At 43.2% G+C, this 18603-nt stretch overlaps 1 protein-coding gene and 1 long non-coding RNA gene across 5 annotated transcripts in view; one reads left to right on the plus strand and one right to left on the minus strand.

The window, feature by feature from the left end:
* CLSTN1 (calsyntenin 1) overlaps window positions 1–10163 on the minus strand; it is a 40425-nt gene extending 30262 nt beyond the window's left edge. For 2 of the 4 annotated variants that reach the window (XM_064470343.1, XM_064470341.1), the window contains exon 1: window positions 9808–10163. In XM_064470343.1, coding sequence (XP_064326413.1) covers window positions 9808–9907 — 100 coding nt within the window. In that variant the 5' untranslated portion in view covers window positions 9908–10163. The remainder of the gene's footprint in view (window positions 1–9807) is intronic. The other 2 variants (XM_064470344.1, XM_064470342.1) reach the window with 1 other exon arrangement.
* Window positions 9099–11413, plus strand: LOC135316598 (uncharacterized). The gene is made up of 2 exons (XR_010375851.1): window positions 9099–9472; window positions 10647–11413. It is a non-coding gene; the product is annotated as an uncharacterized LOC135316598 (long non-coding RNA).
* Window positions 11414–18603: the final 7190 nt, after the last annotated feature.

The following is an 18603-nucleotide window of genomic DNA, read 5'->3' on the forward strand; positions in this document are numbered from 1 at the left end:
TTTTACTAAATTAAAAAATTTGAGACAAAATCCTGGCTAAATATGTTCAGAAGAGTTCAGCATCCCTGTAGGCTTTCCAAAAGTAACTCAGCAAATCTAAATTAGTCTCTTAACTATGCTGGGATTTAAGATGCTCCTGAAGTGCAATTCAAAAACCATGTAACAGTGATGGGGAGCCGCTGTCATCAGCGCCAAGCACCAAGCACGACAGCGGAGAAACCTGTATTCGGCACCAGATGACTGGCCAACACGAAACACAGCGTTTGCTGACACTCTGCTTCTCTCCAACTCAGAAAAGTGGGACCCAGATATTGGACTATTCTTCAGAACATGAAGGCTTTTTCCAGTTTCAGCACTGTCTAGTATGGTGTTTTTCATTAGAGAACAGGTGAAAAAGAGATCAAACTTAACTAATTTCCACAGAAGGCCTAAGGACACTTGCTAAGGAAAAAAAACCCGAGTGTGACAGTTATTTCTGTCCTAGTATAGGATCTACACCTAGAACCTTTAGTATCAGTTTTGCCAGTCATTTATATGGCATCCCAGGTAAAGGAGGCTCCAGGAAGCCTGCTGAAGCCAGGGAAATGGGCAAAATACAAGGAAGGGAGAGAGAGGAGAGGCAACCGAAAAGGGCAAGACACCAGCTTCACAGTCCCACACCTCGGCTGCAGAGACACAACGCAAGCGTCCCAGGCCCTTCTGGGTTTGGAGGACTTGTACTTCACACTCATTGATCCAGCATATGCCGTAATACAGATTTCAAACACTACTGGAAGAATGGACCAAAATCTCAAGCCTTTTCTGTCATCTAATAGAATGCCTTGAAATCCGAGTAAAATACTGACTACTTTTGATAGCACTTATTTAGCAGTTCCTTTAAGAGACTGGGAAACTCCACTAAAAAGATCGCCCATAAAAGCATTCTTCAACTCTGCATAGAAGGATCTGTAAACTGATCACTTGAGCACATTTAAGATGGCTGATCTTCTTCCTCTGCTGCAAAGAAATGCAGTATCTTTCCCTGCCAGCTTGCAAAAACATTTCTTTCTAGTACATCACAAAAGATGTGAGACAAAATCACGTTATCCACCAGGTTCTCACCTACTACATGACAAACCAATGTAAGAGAGCCTTGATTATTAAATACTTATCTTTATGTTATGCTTTCCAAAGATAAATAGCTCATGGTCCACAGAACCAGTGCATGTCATGTAACAGCTAATTCCTCTTGACGGTTGGATATATTGTCCCTCTTGGTCTAGCTTTCTTCATGCTGGGGTTCTACATGCATCAGTTTCACCTGAATTGTTTTGGGTAACATGTATCTGCTACTTAAAAAAATCTCTTAGGCTATCACATAGTCTTGCTTCTTAAATTAACACTGTTTTCCCAGATCTAATTCTGGAAGGTTATATGTAGCTGCTTAGAACCTATGGAAAACATTCATCTAGAGGGCCTGAAAACTGCTCGTTACTGCACAAAACAAAGTCATGTATAGTCAAACGTAAGAAATGCTTTGCTAGAGGTTATAACAAACCTACCAAACAGCAGTCAATAGGTGACATCACTCAGATTTTGGTCTTCATGAGATCAAGTACTTAAAACTTCTAAACTAAATGCCTGTGCAATCACAGCACAGTATATACTACAGTAGCACACTATTACACAGTTGAGTCCTGCTATTTCACCTCTCTCAAGTATTATATAAGCAGGTTGTCAAAAGAGGCAGAGATGTAAGGCTAACCCAGACTTGTGAATCCTGCCTCTCCAACAAACTACAGTGGATCCACGATATCTGTCACATGCTTACCCAGGGGAATTGGTAAAAAAAAAAAACATGGTGATAAAAGGACGCTTAAACGATTAAACCTAGAGGTAGAGAACTCATACAGGAAGCCGTAACACCCTCCCAATATGCTTTCTTCTGCAATCTTTTACTAGTTAGTAGCAACAAAGTGCTAAACAGGATATAATATCTTCATACATAATAATGCAGCAAGAGAGACCTCACAACAAACTATCTTAATGCAAACAGTGTTTAATCACCGCTGTGTGGTTTTACTCAATACTGCAACGCTATCTTTATTGCCTCAGTACTCTCACATGGGCATGCTTTCAATATTCAGCATACCAAATAGCCAGCTAAATGTCAGCCGCATTGTTCTATTTACCCAGACAAGTACGCTGCTGCAGCACCCTCCAAGGAACTTGGCGTTTTAAAGCAAACTTTGTCATGCTCGAAGGGACTATCACATCGTGCCTCCCTCAGAGGGAAGGCGCCGATAACTGCTAAAGCGTGAGCCTCCAATCGAAACATACCTCTCAGTCCAAACTTGGTCTAAAGAAAAGTGTTTCACTAACACAGTTACTCCTCAGCTGAACATATGAGAGTCCTTTCATCAGTTCATCTCACACTTTGCAAGGACTAGTATAAAATACCAGAACAGATCTCTGCTAGAAAAAACTCCATCTCCTTTCTCATGCTTCTGAATGTAGATTACAATTTTTTTTTTAAGCATTGAGAAACCTTCTCCCAATTTAGCAACATACAGTAAATCCCACTACTGTAGGGTAGAGAGTTCTATAAAAGCTTGAACTACTATAACCACATATGAACAGAATTATGAGCATGTTAAGCATCTGCAGAGTCTAGCAAACCTTCAAACAACAGGCCCAGTTAAAAGCAAAGTCGTGTCCTTTTATTGTGCTGTAGACAATAAAATCATAAAGCTTAAACTCCTTTGTGTTTAGGAAGGCTAAAACATCACCAGGTTTTAAAACATAAAGCTTAAATCCCTTTGTGTTTATGAAGGCTAAAACATCACTGGCTTTCAGAACACCAAACTTACTGCTGAATATCCAGGAAAGGCCCGTTATCCATATTTGTGATCTACTGACTCTAGCATAACCACATACTGTAAGAAATTCTCAAGCTAGCATTTGAAATATGAGGCACAGCTCACGAACAATACATTGCTGCTTCCCTGGAACCAACTGCGAAATTGCACCAAGTATTATCCTGATCTCGGTTGGCTTAGATATTATTACATATTGGACTGAAAACTATCCTTTCACATTTGTTTCCTCTTTAATTGTTACAAAACTTCTGAAATCTACAGCGGAGGTTTTTCAAAGCCAGACTGTTAACTTCAAACCAAAGCAGTCGGCCTATTCCAAGCTTGACACGAACAAAGTGTCCTGAGCTGTTAATCTCTTGCCATTTAACTGGGATAAACTACACTGGTTTCCTTGAAATACAATATTCACACTATTTGTAAGCGCCTCAACTGGCATCTGTTGTAAATCCCAACTAGCATTTAATCTAGTCAAGCAGGGGAAGCTACCCTGACACAACACAGCAAGCTGACTTCTACTTAGGTTTTAGTGGCCAAAAAAAAATTTAAGACAGGTCAGCATCTCTCTTTCTCCAGGCAGCAAACTGAATTGCAAAGCTCATGCTAGAGCCTCTTCAGCTGCCAAGCAATGACTGAACATGCCTCTGCAAGGTGAGCACAAGCCACCTGTCTAACCTGGTTTATCTAAAGATAATTGCCGCTAAGCTGCAGGAAAGGGAATTGGTGCCTGATGCGACGTGTGCGTTGAACACTGGTTTGTAAAAGACCATTCGCTCTAGGTAAACGCGCTCAGTTTCTCATGAAACCAAACAGACCAGCTTTTACTAATGCCGACTGGAACTACTGCCGACTGTTCTGCACAAAAGGAATGTACCTTCAAGAAAGGACGCTTCACCAAGAGCAATGGTTGATGCTGCAGAATGCATCAGATCAACTAGCAGCAACTTTTTCCGGCTGCTTAAAAGAGTTAATGAATGTAAATGAGTATGTAGGCAGGGCAATGGGGTTTAGGGCTAGTATGGAAAGATTATAGCTTTTGATTAAAGTTAAGAGAATCAGATTAATTCAGTTTTGTATTTTAATGCAACCATATTAAAATTAAATGTACTTATCGAGGTCCTTTCTGAGGACTTCCATTATCTTCTTACAAGTGGTCAGAAGTTGACTTAAATGGGATCTGCACCTACAAAACTGAAGATTTCAGACACACCTCAGTCAGAAAGGACTGTAGCTGAAAATATTTTTTTCTTCTGGATAACTACTTCTAATATATAGCATTGCTTAGCCACACTACCTGTCTTTGGAACTAGAGCAAGATGATTTATGTCAAAACATATATCTTAAGAATTAACTGGCAAAACACGCTGAATGAACTCAATAGCAAGTACTAGAGTTTGAAAGCTAGACGCTCAGTCTAGTGACAGTGGATAAGCATAAAATATTTATTTATAAAATCCACCTTTGAGGCTTCATGAAAAATCCCGAGACTGCATAAAAAGAGAATTCTAGTCTCTGTCAGTTTGAATGAACTGCGCTCAATGGACTGAGTAAACAGATGTTTACTCCTGTCCTGAAGGCCTGACAAATATTTTGATTACCGTTTATCTTTTGTCTTCCTCTTGATGTGAGAGAATACAAGCATGCCTTTCAGTGAGACAATAAAAGCTCTAAAGCATGTCTTAACCTTGAATATTCATAATTTAGTACTGTTCTGATGAAATTTCAAGCAATATCACTGAAAGAACAAGTTTGTGTAGTACATAACCACAGAAAAATACAGCTCGGCCAAGCAGTAAAGACCTACACAATAAATTATGCCTTCTCCACCCTGAAAGCAAAGTTTAACAAGAAAGGGTGTAGCACAGCCTGACTGTAATGTGTGTTCGGCTCCTGCCCTAGACTCACCAGCCCGCAGTTCAGAGCCATGTCTCTATTTTCTACTAGGAAAGGGTGAGGATTAACTTTGTTTATAAACAACTTGAAATATATCAGTGGTAATGAAAAGACTGATTTTATTTGTTTATTTAACTGGGTCTTCTCATATCTAGATTTTTACCAAAAATCTCGTCTTACAGCCAGGCACAAACAATGGGATGAAACAGCACACAACTTTTGCTCAAATGCTGAGTTTCTTGATAGCATGGAGCTTCTCTTATCTATAGCACAGTTTCCAAGACAACCTACAATTTCCATTACTAGGACATGAAAACTGTAGGCAGTAACAAAATATAGGGAGATGAATCTTGACTAGGAGAGGGACAGGGTAAGGGCACTGGCATCCGCTAACATTAACCTCTATGGTTCCTAGTTGAAGGAAAATCAGGTGGTTGAAGTTCATCCCACAATTTCAGATCTCTGTCTTAGGTCCTTTGCCAGTTCAGGAGCACTTGTAATTTGTGCTCTAGAAGCTCGACTGTCGTATATTGGAAGCACAAGGTAATGTGAAAGTATATGTGAAATAACAAGTTTTCAGGTGCCTACAGTTCGATTCTGCACAATTAACACTAATTCTCCAAACACCATATTCAAAGCAATGGCTGTAGGAATTCAACAGGTTTGCTTAAATTATATTTCACCTAGGGGGAAAAAATCTCTGGTTTATCACCACTCAGAGAGTTTCCTGTTCTCCACTGAACCAATTGCCTAAATCTGATTTTATTTGTACAAAAATACATGGAAGTTTTGCTATAAGCCTGAAACTAAGGTACATGGAAATGACTGATTAGAAACTAGTTGCCATTTTTATTACCCACAACTGCAGTGGAAGAAATGTTCAGAGCACCAAAGACCTTAAACAGAGGATATACAGACCAAATTTCAATTTAGATAAAAGCCTGGCAGGAAAAACAGCAAACAAAAATATGTCATCACAAAACAGTATAAATAGGATCAAGGCAACAAAGCCTTAATTTTTGAAGTGAAATTTATAAAGTTCTAAACTAAACAGAACACTGAAATAGAAAACATAAGCCTCTAACTGTAAACATTAATTTAATAAATGTTCTCTTAAATGTTACTTACTATAGTGCAAATCACTCACTTTCTAATTGTTATCTTATTTATAAAATTCACTCCTTGAAAGGGAATCTTATTTACAAATACAGCAAACATCGTCTCAGTGCAGCCAGCACTTCTGGCTCTGCTTGTTGACTCCATTTAAAAACAAGGAAACCAACTGGGAGCAGTAGCAGCAACTTGTTTTCAATCTGAATACAAAGCAAGTGAGATGAGACCTAATACTATAAACAAAGGACAGACAGTTCTTCAAAGGCACTGAGGTTTCTAATAATCCTTTCTAAGGCTCCTAAGGAGGTCTAGTCCCTACTGAAGCCAAAGTGAGTCAATCAGCACAAATCAAATAAATTAGAGTGCAAAACAAGATTTATTTAAGACCAAGGCTTCCAACCTACTAAACTCTCCCACTTCTTGAGGTATCGCTTCTGTCTTTGACAATAATGATACAAGATATATGCCCCTTAATATCAGAAACGAAATTTCAGAGAGACTTCTCTGAATACAACTAAATGAAATGAGAGATAAGGCTTAGAAAAATGGTAAAAATGCTTTTGTTCAGAAAACGTCAATGACTACAGAAGTTTTTTCTCTACTGCAGAACAGCTTCATAGCCATGAGCCAGTAAGCTATCAGGTACCTACGTTTTCATGGCAGAAAATGCCACTTTACCCAGAACATGAGAATCCTAATTTAATCTATTTGAGATGAGGTGTTCACATTATGCTATCTTGTGGCCTGATCTAGGTTTAACTTCAAACCTTCTAACTTCCATGAGAAATGGAAGTCTGTGAGCCTAGCTCCTGCCCACCTTAAAAAAAAAAAAAAACAAACCAAAACTCTTCGCAATAACCTGAAATTGGTAATTTGAAGTCTGCAGAAACATTAAGAGCTCAAATCAAAGATACATTTAGAAGTCCAGAAAAGTTTTATTGATAAATTTTCCTGAAACCTTGGCACAGACCGCCCAACCTTTAGTCTAATAATATGGAAGAAGGCAACTGGCACCACGGTATTTTGAACAAAGTAAATTATGATTGCCCAGACCATCTCTCCTTCATTTCTATTTCCACAGCAGTGTATTATTTTATAAAATATATAGAGAGAGATGAAAATTGTTTGCATCTGAACAGATGGCTGTAGATCATGCTTTCCCAAGCATTATGCATCATACAAAGGTCTAGCACTGGTTAATTCTGTCTCTTCTTGGTAGTCTCTTACTTTCATAAATCCTTAGAGAAAAAAACACAACAGCCTCCATAAATAATCAAATTGTCTTATTTAGGGTAGGTAGTCTTAAATTTCCTTGTTTCTAAAAAGGAGATAGAAACCTAACCACCAACCCTTTACTATAAAGGCTGTTACTGTGTCAAAGAAACATCTGCAGTAAGACCAAGGTAGTGAGAATGTGGTTTGTGGTTTGGATTTAAGGCATTCACAGCACCAGATAACTTCCTGAAATAATCACAGATCAGCAAAGCTTCCTCAAAATAGTATTATTTTAATCAATACCCTTCCTGAATGACAATAAGTTTTAAGAGGCCCAAGGCAACAGAAGCGTATCACTCGACCTGGTCAGTAGCTATGGAAGAAGCAGCCATTAGATGCACCACCTCCTCATCTGAAAAATCACTCCATTCCACTCCCCCTTCAGCTCTGTTGATAAATGCCCAACTGCTTCACTTTGACAAACACTATTTGAATGTGCTGCTAACTACAGCTTTTCCACCGCAACATTAGTCCAACAAGCTTAGAAACGTTTGAGCCGTCTTGACCAATTACAAGTTAAATTCATTTACATTAGGAGTTTTGCATCAGCTGGACAGGAACGTGCCTCTTCAGAACCCGAAACCACTCTTTGCACCCCTTAAAGAACTACAGGGAAGACGGCAGGTCAGCCAGCTCACACCTAACTCTGTGTAAAATCACATCCCCCAAAATTTATTGTGATGAATGGAAAGAAACCAAAAACAAAAAAATACTTTTCACTCCCCTGTCCCAGCCACAAGAACACAGAGGACTGGAGAACGGAACTCACCACGCTGGTGTAGCCTTTCCAGTCCATCTCTGCACATTACTGAACCAAGCGCAATTCAGTTTTCACCCACTTACAATGAATCGCGGCCTCAGTAACAAGGACTTTTAATGTCACAGATTAAAAATATGAGGTTGCACTTGAAAAATATGGAACTGAAAATGCAGCACAAACTCAAAAGTTTACCATAAATGCTTCTAAACAAATGTTTCTCCTAACAACAGGGAAATGAAAGTGAGTTGCCCTAGCAGCTTTCCAGGCTCTCTCCAGAGCTTACCTGTCGTTAAATGCATCTTTGTGTAGCATTAACAGGCCTACCTAGAGCAGCTGAAATGTCACGAGGACTAAGGCAACTGCACCTGCTAAGCCAAACCAGACCTCATACTGTAACTCAGTTATGTGTGATGAAGTTTAACAGATCAGGACCTGCAGTCCAACAGCTCTGCAGATCAGACCGAAAACAAGTACTGCCCCTAACAAACTGCAGAAGAGCTGACTAACAGAGCTGTCCTGCATAACGCCATCTAAATTTGCTGTTTGTTTCCAAGTCCGTATTAGCTTTCTTTGGAAAGGGTTTTCAGTCTTCATTTTTATTCACTATTTCAAAGGATGGAAAAGTCTCGCAACACAATGAAATGGTGCTTCTATATCGATGTGGTAAACACTAAACTTCATGGTTCCAAGAGTACTAGTGAATAGGTTGTACTTAAGAGACCTTGTACAGGTAAATTATAGCCACTGTCTAAACAGCTGGCAGACTACTACAGCAGCAGCTTCTTGACCCTATGGTAGGGAAACTGCAGCAAGATGTGTCCTTAACGAGTTATTTTTGTTTAGAATCAAGAACTTCCCCTTCAACGTATCCGCAAGCCATTTTAAAGCCACGCTTCTAATCTACATTCAGATTAAACACAAGATCTCAAAGCTCGTCATATGATCAGCTAAATCTTGCAGAAATGGCATCCTCAACCGAAGGGGTAACCTTCAGGTAAGGAAGCGTTTGCAAGGCTCTTACTGATATCTCCTCAGAAAGAGACCTGCAATGCGTATACTTTTACTCCACAAGATCAATCGATAGCCACAGGGCCAAAAGCGCCGTATCGCCTAAGGTTTAGCAAAGCCATCCCTGCTCGCTAACGACCGAAAGAGCGCTCTTTACATGCGGCTGCAGGCGAGGCTCCCCGGGGGCTCTCCGAGGTGTGCCATTTCCCCTCCCCGCTCCGCCGGCCATCAGCGCTCTCCCGCCAGCCCGAACCCCTCGCGGCTCGACCCGCCGCCCGCGGACGCCTTTCCAAAGCCCTGAGGAAAGGAAAAAGCGGCGTTTCCAGCGGGCAGGTCGTTCCGGACAAGGGCTGGCGGCGGCTCTCGCTCGGCATTTCGCCATCGTAACCCACCCCCTGCAACAAGTGACGACCTCTGCCCGCCCCGGGCAGCGCGGCCCGGCGCCGGAGGGAGCCGTTATGTAACGGGCGGGACGCCGGCACCGCGCATCCCCCCGGGCCGCACGGCTGAGGCCCGACCCTCGGGCTCGGAGGGTCTCTGGGGCGAGGAACGGGGCAGCCCGGCGCAGGTGAGCGCGGAGGGCGAGCCGCCGTCACCCCCCCCCCCCCCCCCCCCCCCCCCCCCCCCCCGCAGGTGCAACGGCCGCGGCGGGGTGACCCCGGGGAGGGGCGGCCAGCGCCCCGCTCCCCTCCCTCCCTTCCCGGCCGCACCGCCGACACGTCCTCCCCCGCGCTCCCTCCCTCCTCCCGAAGGAAGCCAAGGACACCGTCTCCCCCGCGCCCGTCCGTCCGGGGCACGGCCCCTCAGGGCGCCCGGGGAAGGGGGGGTGGGGAGCCCCGGACCTGCCCACCTCCTTCCCCCCGGAGCCGGGCAGCCTCCCCCGCCCGCCGCGGCTCTGTTTACCTCGAGCGGCCCCCGCTCCTCCGCAGAGCAGCGCGGCGAGCAGCAGGCAGGAGGCGAGGGCCGGCAGCGAGCGCTGCGCGCCCGGGCGGCGCGGCGGCATGGCAGCGCGGAGCGGTGCAGGGCAGCGCGCAGCCCCGGCGGCGGGGCGGCTGTGGCGCCCCCGCTGGTCCGGGCTCCGCTCTGCGGCGGGCGGAGGGCTCGGCTCGGCCCCGAGGAGGAGGAGGAGGAAGAGGAGGAGGAGGGAGGAGAAGCGCTGCGCTGCCCCGCTCCGCTCGCCTTTTCTCTCCTCCTCCCCGCTCTCCCTCCCCCGCCTGGCAGCGCGGCGCCCCGCCAGCGGCACCTAAAATGGCGGCGGCGAGCGCGGCCGGTCCCCCCCGCGCCGGTTACCAGGCGGGGGAGGGAGCGAACCAACGGCGCGGGGGATGCGGGAGAGCCCATCTGCGGGGCGAGGCGGAGCAAATCCGCCGCGGCCCGGCCGTCTCCAACCCGCCCCCGCTCCGCCCCGAGCGCCCGCGGGGCTGCGCCGGCCGGCCGGGCGGCTGCCGGGCACTGCGGCACCGCGCCGCTACCGCAGCGGCGGCCCGCCCGCCCCTTCCACCTCCGACCCCCCGCCGGGGGCGTGGGGCGCTTCGCGGGGTGGGGGTGGGTGGGTTTCTTGCTGTTTCTTTACAGGAGCTGAACGTGCGTTGCCGCAGCTGCGGTCAGTTCGAAATCAGGGCTTCGCTGATGCCCCGCTGAAGCCTCATCAGCTGATTCAAGCAAATGCTGATTAAACCCCCACCATGTGAGAGTTAAAACCCCATAAAGCTATTTAAACGCTTTCTCCTTAACCTTCACAGATCTTTTCAGCAAAAAAGCGCCTGTGTTGTTCCTGCCTCACCCAACACTGGCGGCAGACAGCAAGGCCACCAGCAGCACGCCCAGCACGGCGCTGGTGCCAGGACGCACAAACCCTGGTCGCCTGCTGGGCTCTGACCCACCCCAGCAAGGACCGCGCTGCCAGCGCCTTCCTGCAACAAGCGCCGGGAAACAAATACAGGCGTTCTTGCTATGCTTTCCTAGCTCTAAAACTAGAATCCAGCGGAAATGTGTCTGCTTTAAACACAAACACCGCTTAGAGCAGCGTCATGCCTCGCCGAGTTAATGCGTGCAAAGGGGGGGGTCCTTGGGGCTCACCCCCAGGTACACATGTGGCAGAGAATGACTGTCCTGAGCCCAAACGGAGGAACAGCAGCACTCCCAGTTTAGACAAATACTCTGCATCGTGAGAAACCTTTTTCAGTGTAATTTTACTGACTTTTATCAAGGCAAAAGTCTATTCTGTTTGGAAAAATTCACAAGTACTATCTAAATCACGAAGTTTCATAGGAATAATTAAGTTGCATGGAACCTGTCCTGTAACAGAGTAGTTACTTGTTCTCCGGTCAAAAATTTCAATTAGAAAATGCTTCAATGGAAGAAAAAATACCCTACCATGATCAGAGTTTTGACAACTAAAATGCAACCAACTTATTTTATAATTAGATATGACTACTCATGCTTTGTACCTATTAGCCATTTCACTCCCACAGTGAAATAAAAATAAAGTCCAGAATGTTCAAGATCCTAGGGATGTGGTATTTCTTTATTTTAAAACACTATGCAATTTAAATACCAAGACTGATCTGTTCTGGAAAAGCATCCCCCTCCCTCCCAAGGCAAACCCAACGCTGTTACCTTCCCTGCTGTCTACCTGTTCACCCCAGACTTGAGATGGGGGCACCAGCCAACCAAAGGTGGGAATCCAACATATTCACTGCCCTTGATCAGTCACTAAGGTCTCAGCGAGTTGACAGAGCCTGGTCTGCAGCAAGCCCAGTGCATTGGGATATCCAAAAGCAAGCTGTTCTGCCCATCCAACGCCTTCTTCCACCCTCAGAACCAGCCATCTCTCCCTGCTGTATCTTAAGCATATTTGCTAATATGAGTGTGTGCAGAGCAGAAAAGGAATTTAAAGAGAAATACACTGTCGTCCAATACAATGAACAATAATACCCCAATTGCTATCCTGTGCTGTGGAGGTATCACTTAACCAAGCAATCAAGTTAGTCCACATTTATTTCATTGACTGTGCTGTAGGCCACCTGCTCCATCAAGAGCCAAGACATCTTTCTTTTTTTAAAGCTAAAGCCTCAGTCTAAAACCCCTAGATTTCTCAGCCTGTCTAACATATGCTGGATGGCAGATCATGTCAGAAGAAGCCTGCAGCCCATCTGTTGCCAAATAGCTGAGTCTTTCTATTCTGCCAACGCAGCTTCAGATGACAGTATGCTACATTATGTATTTTACTTTTGCATGGAGAGTAGGACTGTCCAGCTCAGTATGATTCTCAAACTAGTCTTACTAACTTAATGCATAAGAACCACCCCATTAGTAAAGATTTGGAAGGCAATATAACATCAGTTAAAAGATGATTGCCCATTGATGAATACATGATATAACAGAAATCTATTTGCCCAATTACTGGATTTTGATTAGGAATATAACGACGTACAGAGCTTGAATGTCAATATAAAAGTATCTAAAGAGGGCTTGTAAGTCAGTGGCCAGCTGGCATGCAAATGCATACACATACTCTAAAACATTTTCTGCAGAATAGATTATTACTACTTTTAATGAATGTAGGTTGTTATCCATTTTAGGTGTAGCAGAAAAGGCAGTTTAAAGAGAAAAATTTGCTCTGCAGCCCACCGGGGCTATATCATGCACTGTAGCAGGGGAAAGCACACAACCATCGACCACAGTAGGAGGATGACTTCAGTGTTACCATCAGGACTCATTTAACTCACTCTGATTCTGCAGAATTAGGAAAGAGAGATATATTTAAGGGAAGAAATGCTATATCCAGGTAAACCGTATTTATTGCACAATGACACTACCAGCTCAGATTAATTAATCAACTGAATCAGTCATGATGAAACGGGGAGATATCTAAGGAAGGAGAAGACATTGATTACGTTTCACACTCTAAGCAGAACTCCTCTGGGTCAGTTGTGACTAAAGCACTGATTCAGTAAAGCCAGTAATTCTTTAGTCTGTATTCTAAGATCAGTTGTCTAAGTGGTTTGAACCGGCAGTTTAGTGGTTGAGGACACAGGTAGTACGGGTACTCCACCTGTGGTGGAGACAGCAAAACGAAATTCCAATCCACATCACCACTGATGTTCCATGGACACTTACTCTAGAAGTATGGCAAATACAACATCCTCTCAAATACCTTCTGTTTCACAAAACTAAATACAATTGAAGTTGCCCAGCATGAGACCTGCTATGCACCAGTCCTGTTTGCTGTCAAACAATAGCTATACTGTTCGCCAGAGGTAACTGCATTTCACAAGTTGACAGAGATTCTCACTTTATCTCAAATGCCACATGCCATTATTTCAGAGAAACAGAGAGAACTTCAGCACCTTCATTTTCACCACCTATCTCCCTCCTACTCTCTGACCTGCTTCTCAAACTCCAAAAAACCATTGATTTTTATTTTATTAGTAGGCAACAAAACTGGAACAAATGGCTCCTGGCAGAACATGTTTTCCGTTACAGCTGAAAAACTATCGGACTGATGTCCTTGAAATGCACAGTGTGACTAATGCCCAGCTTGCAAGGACCCGGGAGGACACATTTATTGCGCTTGTCAGAATGGAGCTGAGCAGCCAGAAATGAAAAGATAAGGTGATAGGTAAAAATGAATGCCTTCGCTTGCTACTTAAAGGAAGCCAGGGCATACCATAAATAGAGAAGTGAGACATGCTCGGTTAAGTCAACAGCAGAGCTGGATCTGATTGTTAGAGCTCAGGATCAGAAATGATTTTGAATACATGCAGAATATGCACCGTTACTTTTATATTAGACCTGGACCCTTATTCAAAAGGGAGAAGAGTCCAAACTTCAAATAGTCTAGAATTGGGTTGAGAAAATGGTCTAGTCTTTAAATAAAGAGGCTAGAACTGGGTGTGGGCTTATTTTCATCTCAGTACGATTCATGTCTGCATACTAGTTTGTTTCCAGATTATGATTGCTTTTAATGGGAAGTTAGAACTCACGACCTAGCTTTATCTCCTCTGCTGAGCATTTGGTTTATCACAGCTGCCCTGAAACTGCTTCTGAAAGGGGACCAATTGCCATAGAGACTGTGCAGTAAAGTAATTAAGCTCATGAGAGAGTTGCATGCACAGCCAAGCAAAATATTAGATGAAGACAACAACAGAGCAGTTTCTGAGAAGCAGTATTACAGCTCCTCTCTAGCTCCTCTGACTCCCACTAGAGAAAGCAATAGGAGAATCCCAAAGTTTTTTGGGAATTTGAATTCTAACATTTTTGGGTTCTGATATGGCTTTGTCAGTCTAAGCCAAGCAGGAAGAATGAACCATAATGACACTAAGAAAAAGAAAATCCAAGGTGAATAGAAAAAATTAATTCTTCACATAGAGATCTGTGAAACCACTGAGTGCTCTTTTAAGGCAACAGCCAGAAGTGGCATATTTTGTGTTTTCAAAAGAAAACTCCACAACCAAATGGTAGAGCAATGCCCCTACGAGCTTGAAGAGAACACATACACAGGTGACCTGCTACATCTTTTCTAGCCTTGCTGTCCCTAACATGCACAGCTGCAAACCTCTCAACATAAAGGGGCATAAAATTTGTGCGTTTTTAGATTTGGTGGATGAAGTTGTTTTTTTTTTTATTTTAATGCTTTGGAACCCGACTGTATACATTAGAGGAGAAAGAATTAGAGAACTGGTTTTCCCCACACTTGAAAATTTCCAGAACTGCTTTGATCATGTGTGAGAATTGATTTAGGGGATGCAAATGAAGGCCTTGGCAATCTGAAGAAGAAAATCTTCTCCCCTGACATTTCTGAATGTTCAGAGAATTCTCAACAAGCCATTGAAGTATGGGTTCATCAGAGAGACAAAAAGAAAATTCAATAATCAAAGATGTACATAAAACCAACTAGCTTCCTCTCAGGAAAACTAGCAGCATTAGCAATCTTTCTACCTTTTTTTTAATCCTTTTTTTCCCTGTTTAGACTTACCTTCTATTCCAAAATATGCATCTAGAAACATAAAAGCAATGAAGGAAAGATACAAGTCTTTCCTTACAAAGAGAAAGAGACTGAATATTCTGCAACATCGTTATATTTTCCCCACTCATTAGCACCTTCCATCCTAGGATCTCGAAGCATTTTACAAGCGTTAATTAATGCACTTTCACAATACTTCTGTGAAGTAGAAAGGCAGGTGTCTAGATATTGTGATGACAGGTGTATTACAATTGAATAAGACAGAATTTCTAGGCTTTTCATTTGCATATTTAGGAAAGCGGGGCACAAAGAGGGTCGGTAAAATTAAGAAGTACTGCAATACCTTGAAATACCTTGAATTAAGAAATACTGTAATACCTTGAAATACCTTGAACAGACCAGCTTTCAAGCGCTTAGCTAAAAGGTAATACTTGGCTTAAGAACCTCAATAAAATTTAGGCTTTATTAACCTAAGTCTTTGCATCTCATACCACAATGGCTATTTTAAGCTGTTATATAACTAGAAGTGGAGTCTGAATGAAACTGGACCTGTTCCTTAAAAATTTATTTCCCTACCTGGAGGGGTACTGAGGTCTCCTGAAACCACTGTGGCCTCTGAAGAACATTAAATAAATTATTTGTAAAGCTTATTAAGACACCACTAAAGACAAAGAGGGAGAGAGTACAGAAAGTGAAACAGCGTCAGCAATAAGTTATTTTACTAATCATCCTTTAGCTCAATAAAATAAGAATTACAGTTAGGTGCTCTGCATGGCCTTTCAGCAACGTGTGTCCACAAAAAACAAGGACTCCGGTGGTTCTATGTTGTTTCTTCATGTACTGCACTAACCTGTTCTGAAGGGCAGCACAGTGGGCCATGCTCACATTAACAACTGCTTTAACTCCCTGATCTATATAGAAAACTGAACTCGTGATTTATGCTGGGGTTGGGGGAGAAGAAGGAAAAAAAAATTATGGGTTTTCTCTCCAGTTCTATCACAGATGTCCCTTTGGGTTAGTGACTAGTCCCTACCCACGTCCTTACCTGACAACATAGTACAGTCACAGACAACGTATAAAAGGATGGATGGATCAACCAACTCAAATATTTGCACCAGGTACTGGTGACAATGTTTAAATTACTCAGTTTACAGATTTATTTTTTTTATTCTTCAGGATCATGGTATTCAGTGAACATCTGGTCATACAATGAGGTTTTCCTCTTCTCTCTGCCTGCCTTCCTGCAAGGAAGAAGAGAGGGGCCACGTGTATGAGTATTCCCCTCCCTGAGAGCCATATGGGAATGTAAAGGCATTCTCTGAATTCATTACCCTGCCCCACAATATGATTCCGTCTTTGTACGGGCAAGAAAATGGATGTTAATTTATTCCTTATTGCTAATTTGAAAAGGAGCACAAACACAACAGTTCCATTGCAGAGACTTCTACCAAGGGTGTAGTTTAAGTCCAATTATGTGCTATTAGTACATTTGCTCTTTGTTCCTGTGGCATATTAATTACATGTCTGGTATTCTGATAATTAACACAATTATACTCTTTATTTTCCCCTTTCGTTAGCCAATATTCTTGCATTTTATTCAGATAAGTAGTTTTCTGTAGGTAAAAGGAGCCAAATTATTACATATTAATAAAATCAAGCCATAGGTTTTTAAGTGAGCTTATACAGAGAAGTTCCAGCAGTGTTCTTCAGCAAAAAGAAAAGCAGATGCTCTCCTGTTGGGCTGCAGTGTATCTCGGAGACTTCTAAAAGGAAACCCAATTGCAAGCCTCCAGTTGTGTATCCAGCATCGTAATCGCTGGCTGAAGCAGCAGGGCCATAAGGACTATACTAGTACTGTCACATGTAGCTCTTGCAGCAATGTCATCGCTGCTGTTCACTGCTACCAAGATCTTTAATCTCCCACTGACATCCATGAAACTCAATGACATTTAGTAAAAAAAGTCACCATGGGTCAACCTGAGATGGTTTGCAATTGCACACAGATCATCCACAAATGAACTTACCAGATATTGCAAAGAAATACTAAGGAACAAAACAAAACAAAAAAGCACTCTTACTACGATAAGACAGTAAGATGGGTAGATTTGACAGAATTAAGTAGAAGTCCGTGTACTCCACAGACACCTCGAAAATTTGGATTTTTTCCTCCAGGCTAAATTATTGTTCCTCTGAAAACAAGTTACTGGTTCTCTACAGTTTTCTGTAAAAGCATATCTGAATCTCCACTAGGCCTCATATTCTGCTATGGCTAAAACAGCTGCACCGTGGAAAGAAAGATATCCAACGGTTTCCTTCTATAAGTGGTCATTTGGAAAGGAAGAAAAGGAGGAACAAAATATTACGTCTTCCTGCAAGAGGGTAGAAACTTAGCAGAAGGTTGTTGAGCACTCTGTCCCCCAAATCCCTCGTGTCCCCATCTGCAGTGGGTCTGGCTGCAATACAGATGCACGTGCAGGAAACGGGCGTCACCCAACAAAGTGAATGTCACTCGTTCCTTCACAGAATCATAGAATAGAATCACAGAATCATGAGGGTTGGAAAAGACCTCTGGTATCATCAACTCCAACCCTCAACCCAACACCCCCAGGCCTCCTAAACCACGTCCCCAAGTGCCATGTCTATATGTGGTTTGGACACCCCCAGGGACGGTGACTCCCCCCCCTCTCCGGGCAGCCTGTGCCAGGGCCTGACCGCTCTGGCAGGGAAGGCATTTCCCTCATATCCAACCTAAACCTGCCCTGGCGCAGCTTGGGGCTGTTTCCTCTCGGAAGCTAGAGCCAACAGGAGCCAGCAGTGGCCATTCATTACTTACTGCTATCTGGTACAAGTTTTACCCGTAAGGGAACCTGAGGCTTGTTTATGATGGCAAATTACCTTTAACTGTGCCTGCTTCCATTACCGGGGACCCCTCCCCACCCCAGTTGTACTGCACTGCCTTCAAGTCCCTCAGGGAAAGTAAAACCTCAGGAGGCAAATATTAGTGTTGAAAAAGCTTGCTCTGCCTTTCCTGAAAACCGTATCTGGAATTTTATTTTTTTTTAAATGGTTGTTATCTAAGGGAACTCTAAGGACAGTGTTTTTTATTATTTCCTGTACAGTCCAAAACCCACAAACCCCGAAACTGATCTTAGAACCCAATTGTACTGACCCTATTCAGAGAGCACAGAGCTCTCATCCTAAGTATGTGCAAAGGCAAGATTTTGAGACAGGACAGGGCTGCTGTGTTCTCTTCTTGATGACATTCTACCCACAGACAAGTGCCTTACTCTCTCTCTGCCTCATTTATACTCCCAATTTAATGCAACTTGCCTATTCCACAAGCAGGTACTAAGACTTCATTAACTGTTTGTACTTTAAGATCCTAGGATGAAAGCCTCTCTAGAAATTCAGAGTATTATATTTTAATTTAAAAGCCAGCATTTATCAATTCCCTGCTATTAAATGACCATATCATAAACAGCCAGCCCCAATTTCCAAACTAATCTTGAGAAGCACAAAATCGGATACTATTTTAAATACACTATGCAATAAGAACTATTCAGAACCAAGAATATTACACAAGGGCACAAACATGTTATCAGGATGCCTACCTGACTGTTCATTGACTTTCAGTCAACGTCCAGATTTATCTGTATTTTCTCGTGAATGCATTCTGCGTAAAGACTGTAAACTCTTAACACTACAGACTAGAAGAACGCTATCATACTTCA

The sequence above is a fragment of the Phalacrocorax carbo genome, chromosome 20 (genome assembly GCF_963921805.1).
Source record: "Phalacrocorax carbo chromosome 20, bPhaCar2.1, whole genome shotgun sequence".
NCBI lineage: Eukaryota > Metazoa > Chordata > Aves > Suliformes > Phalacrocoracidae > Phalacrocorax > Phalacrocorax carbo.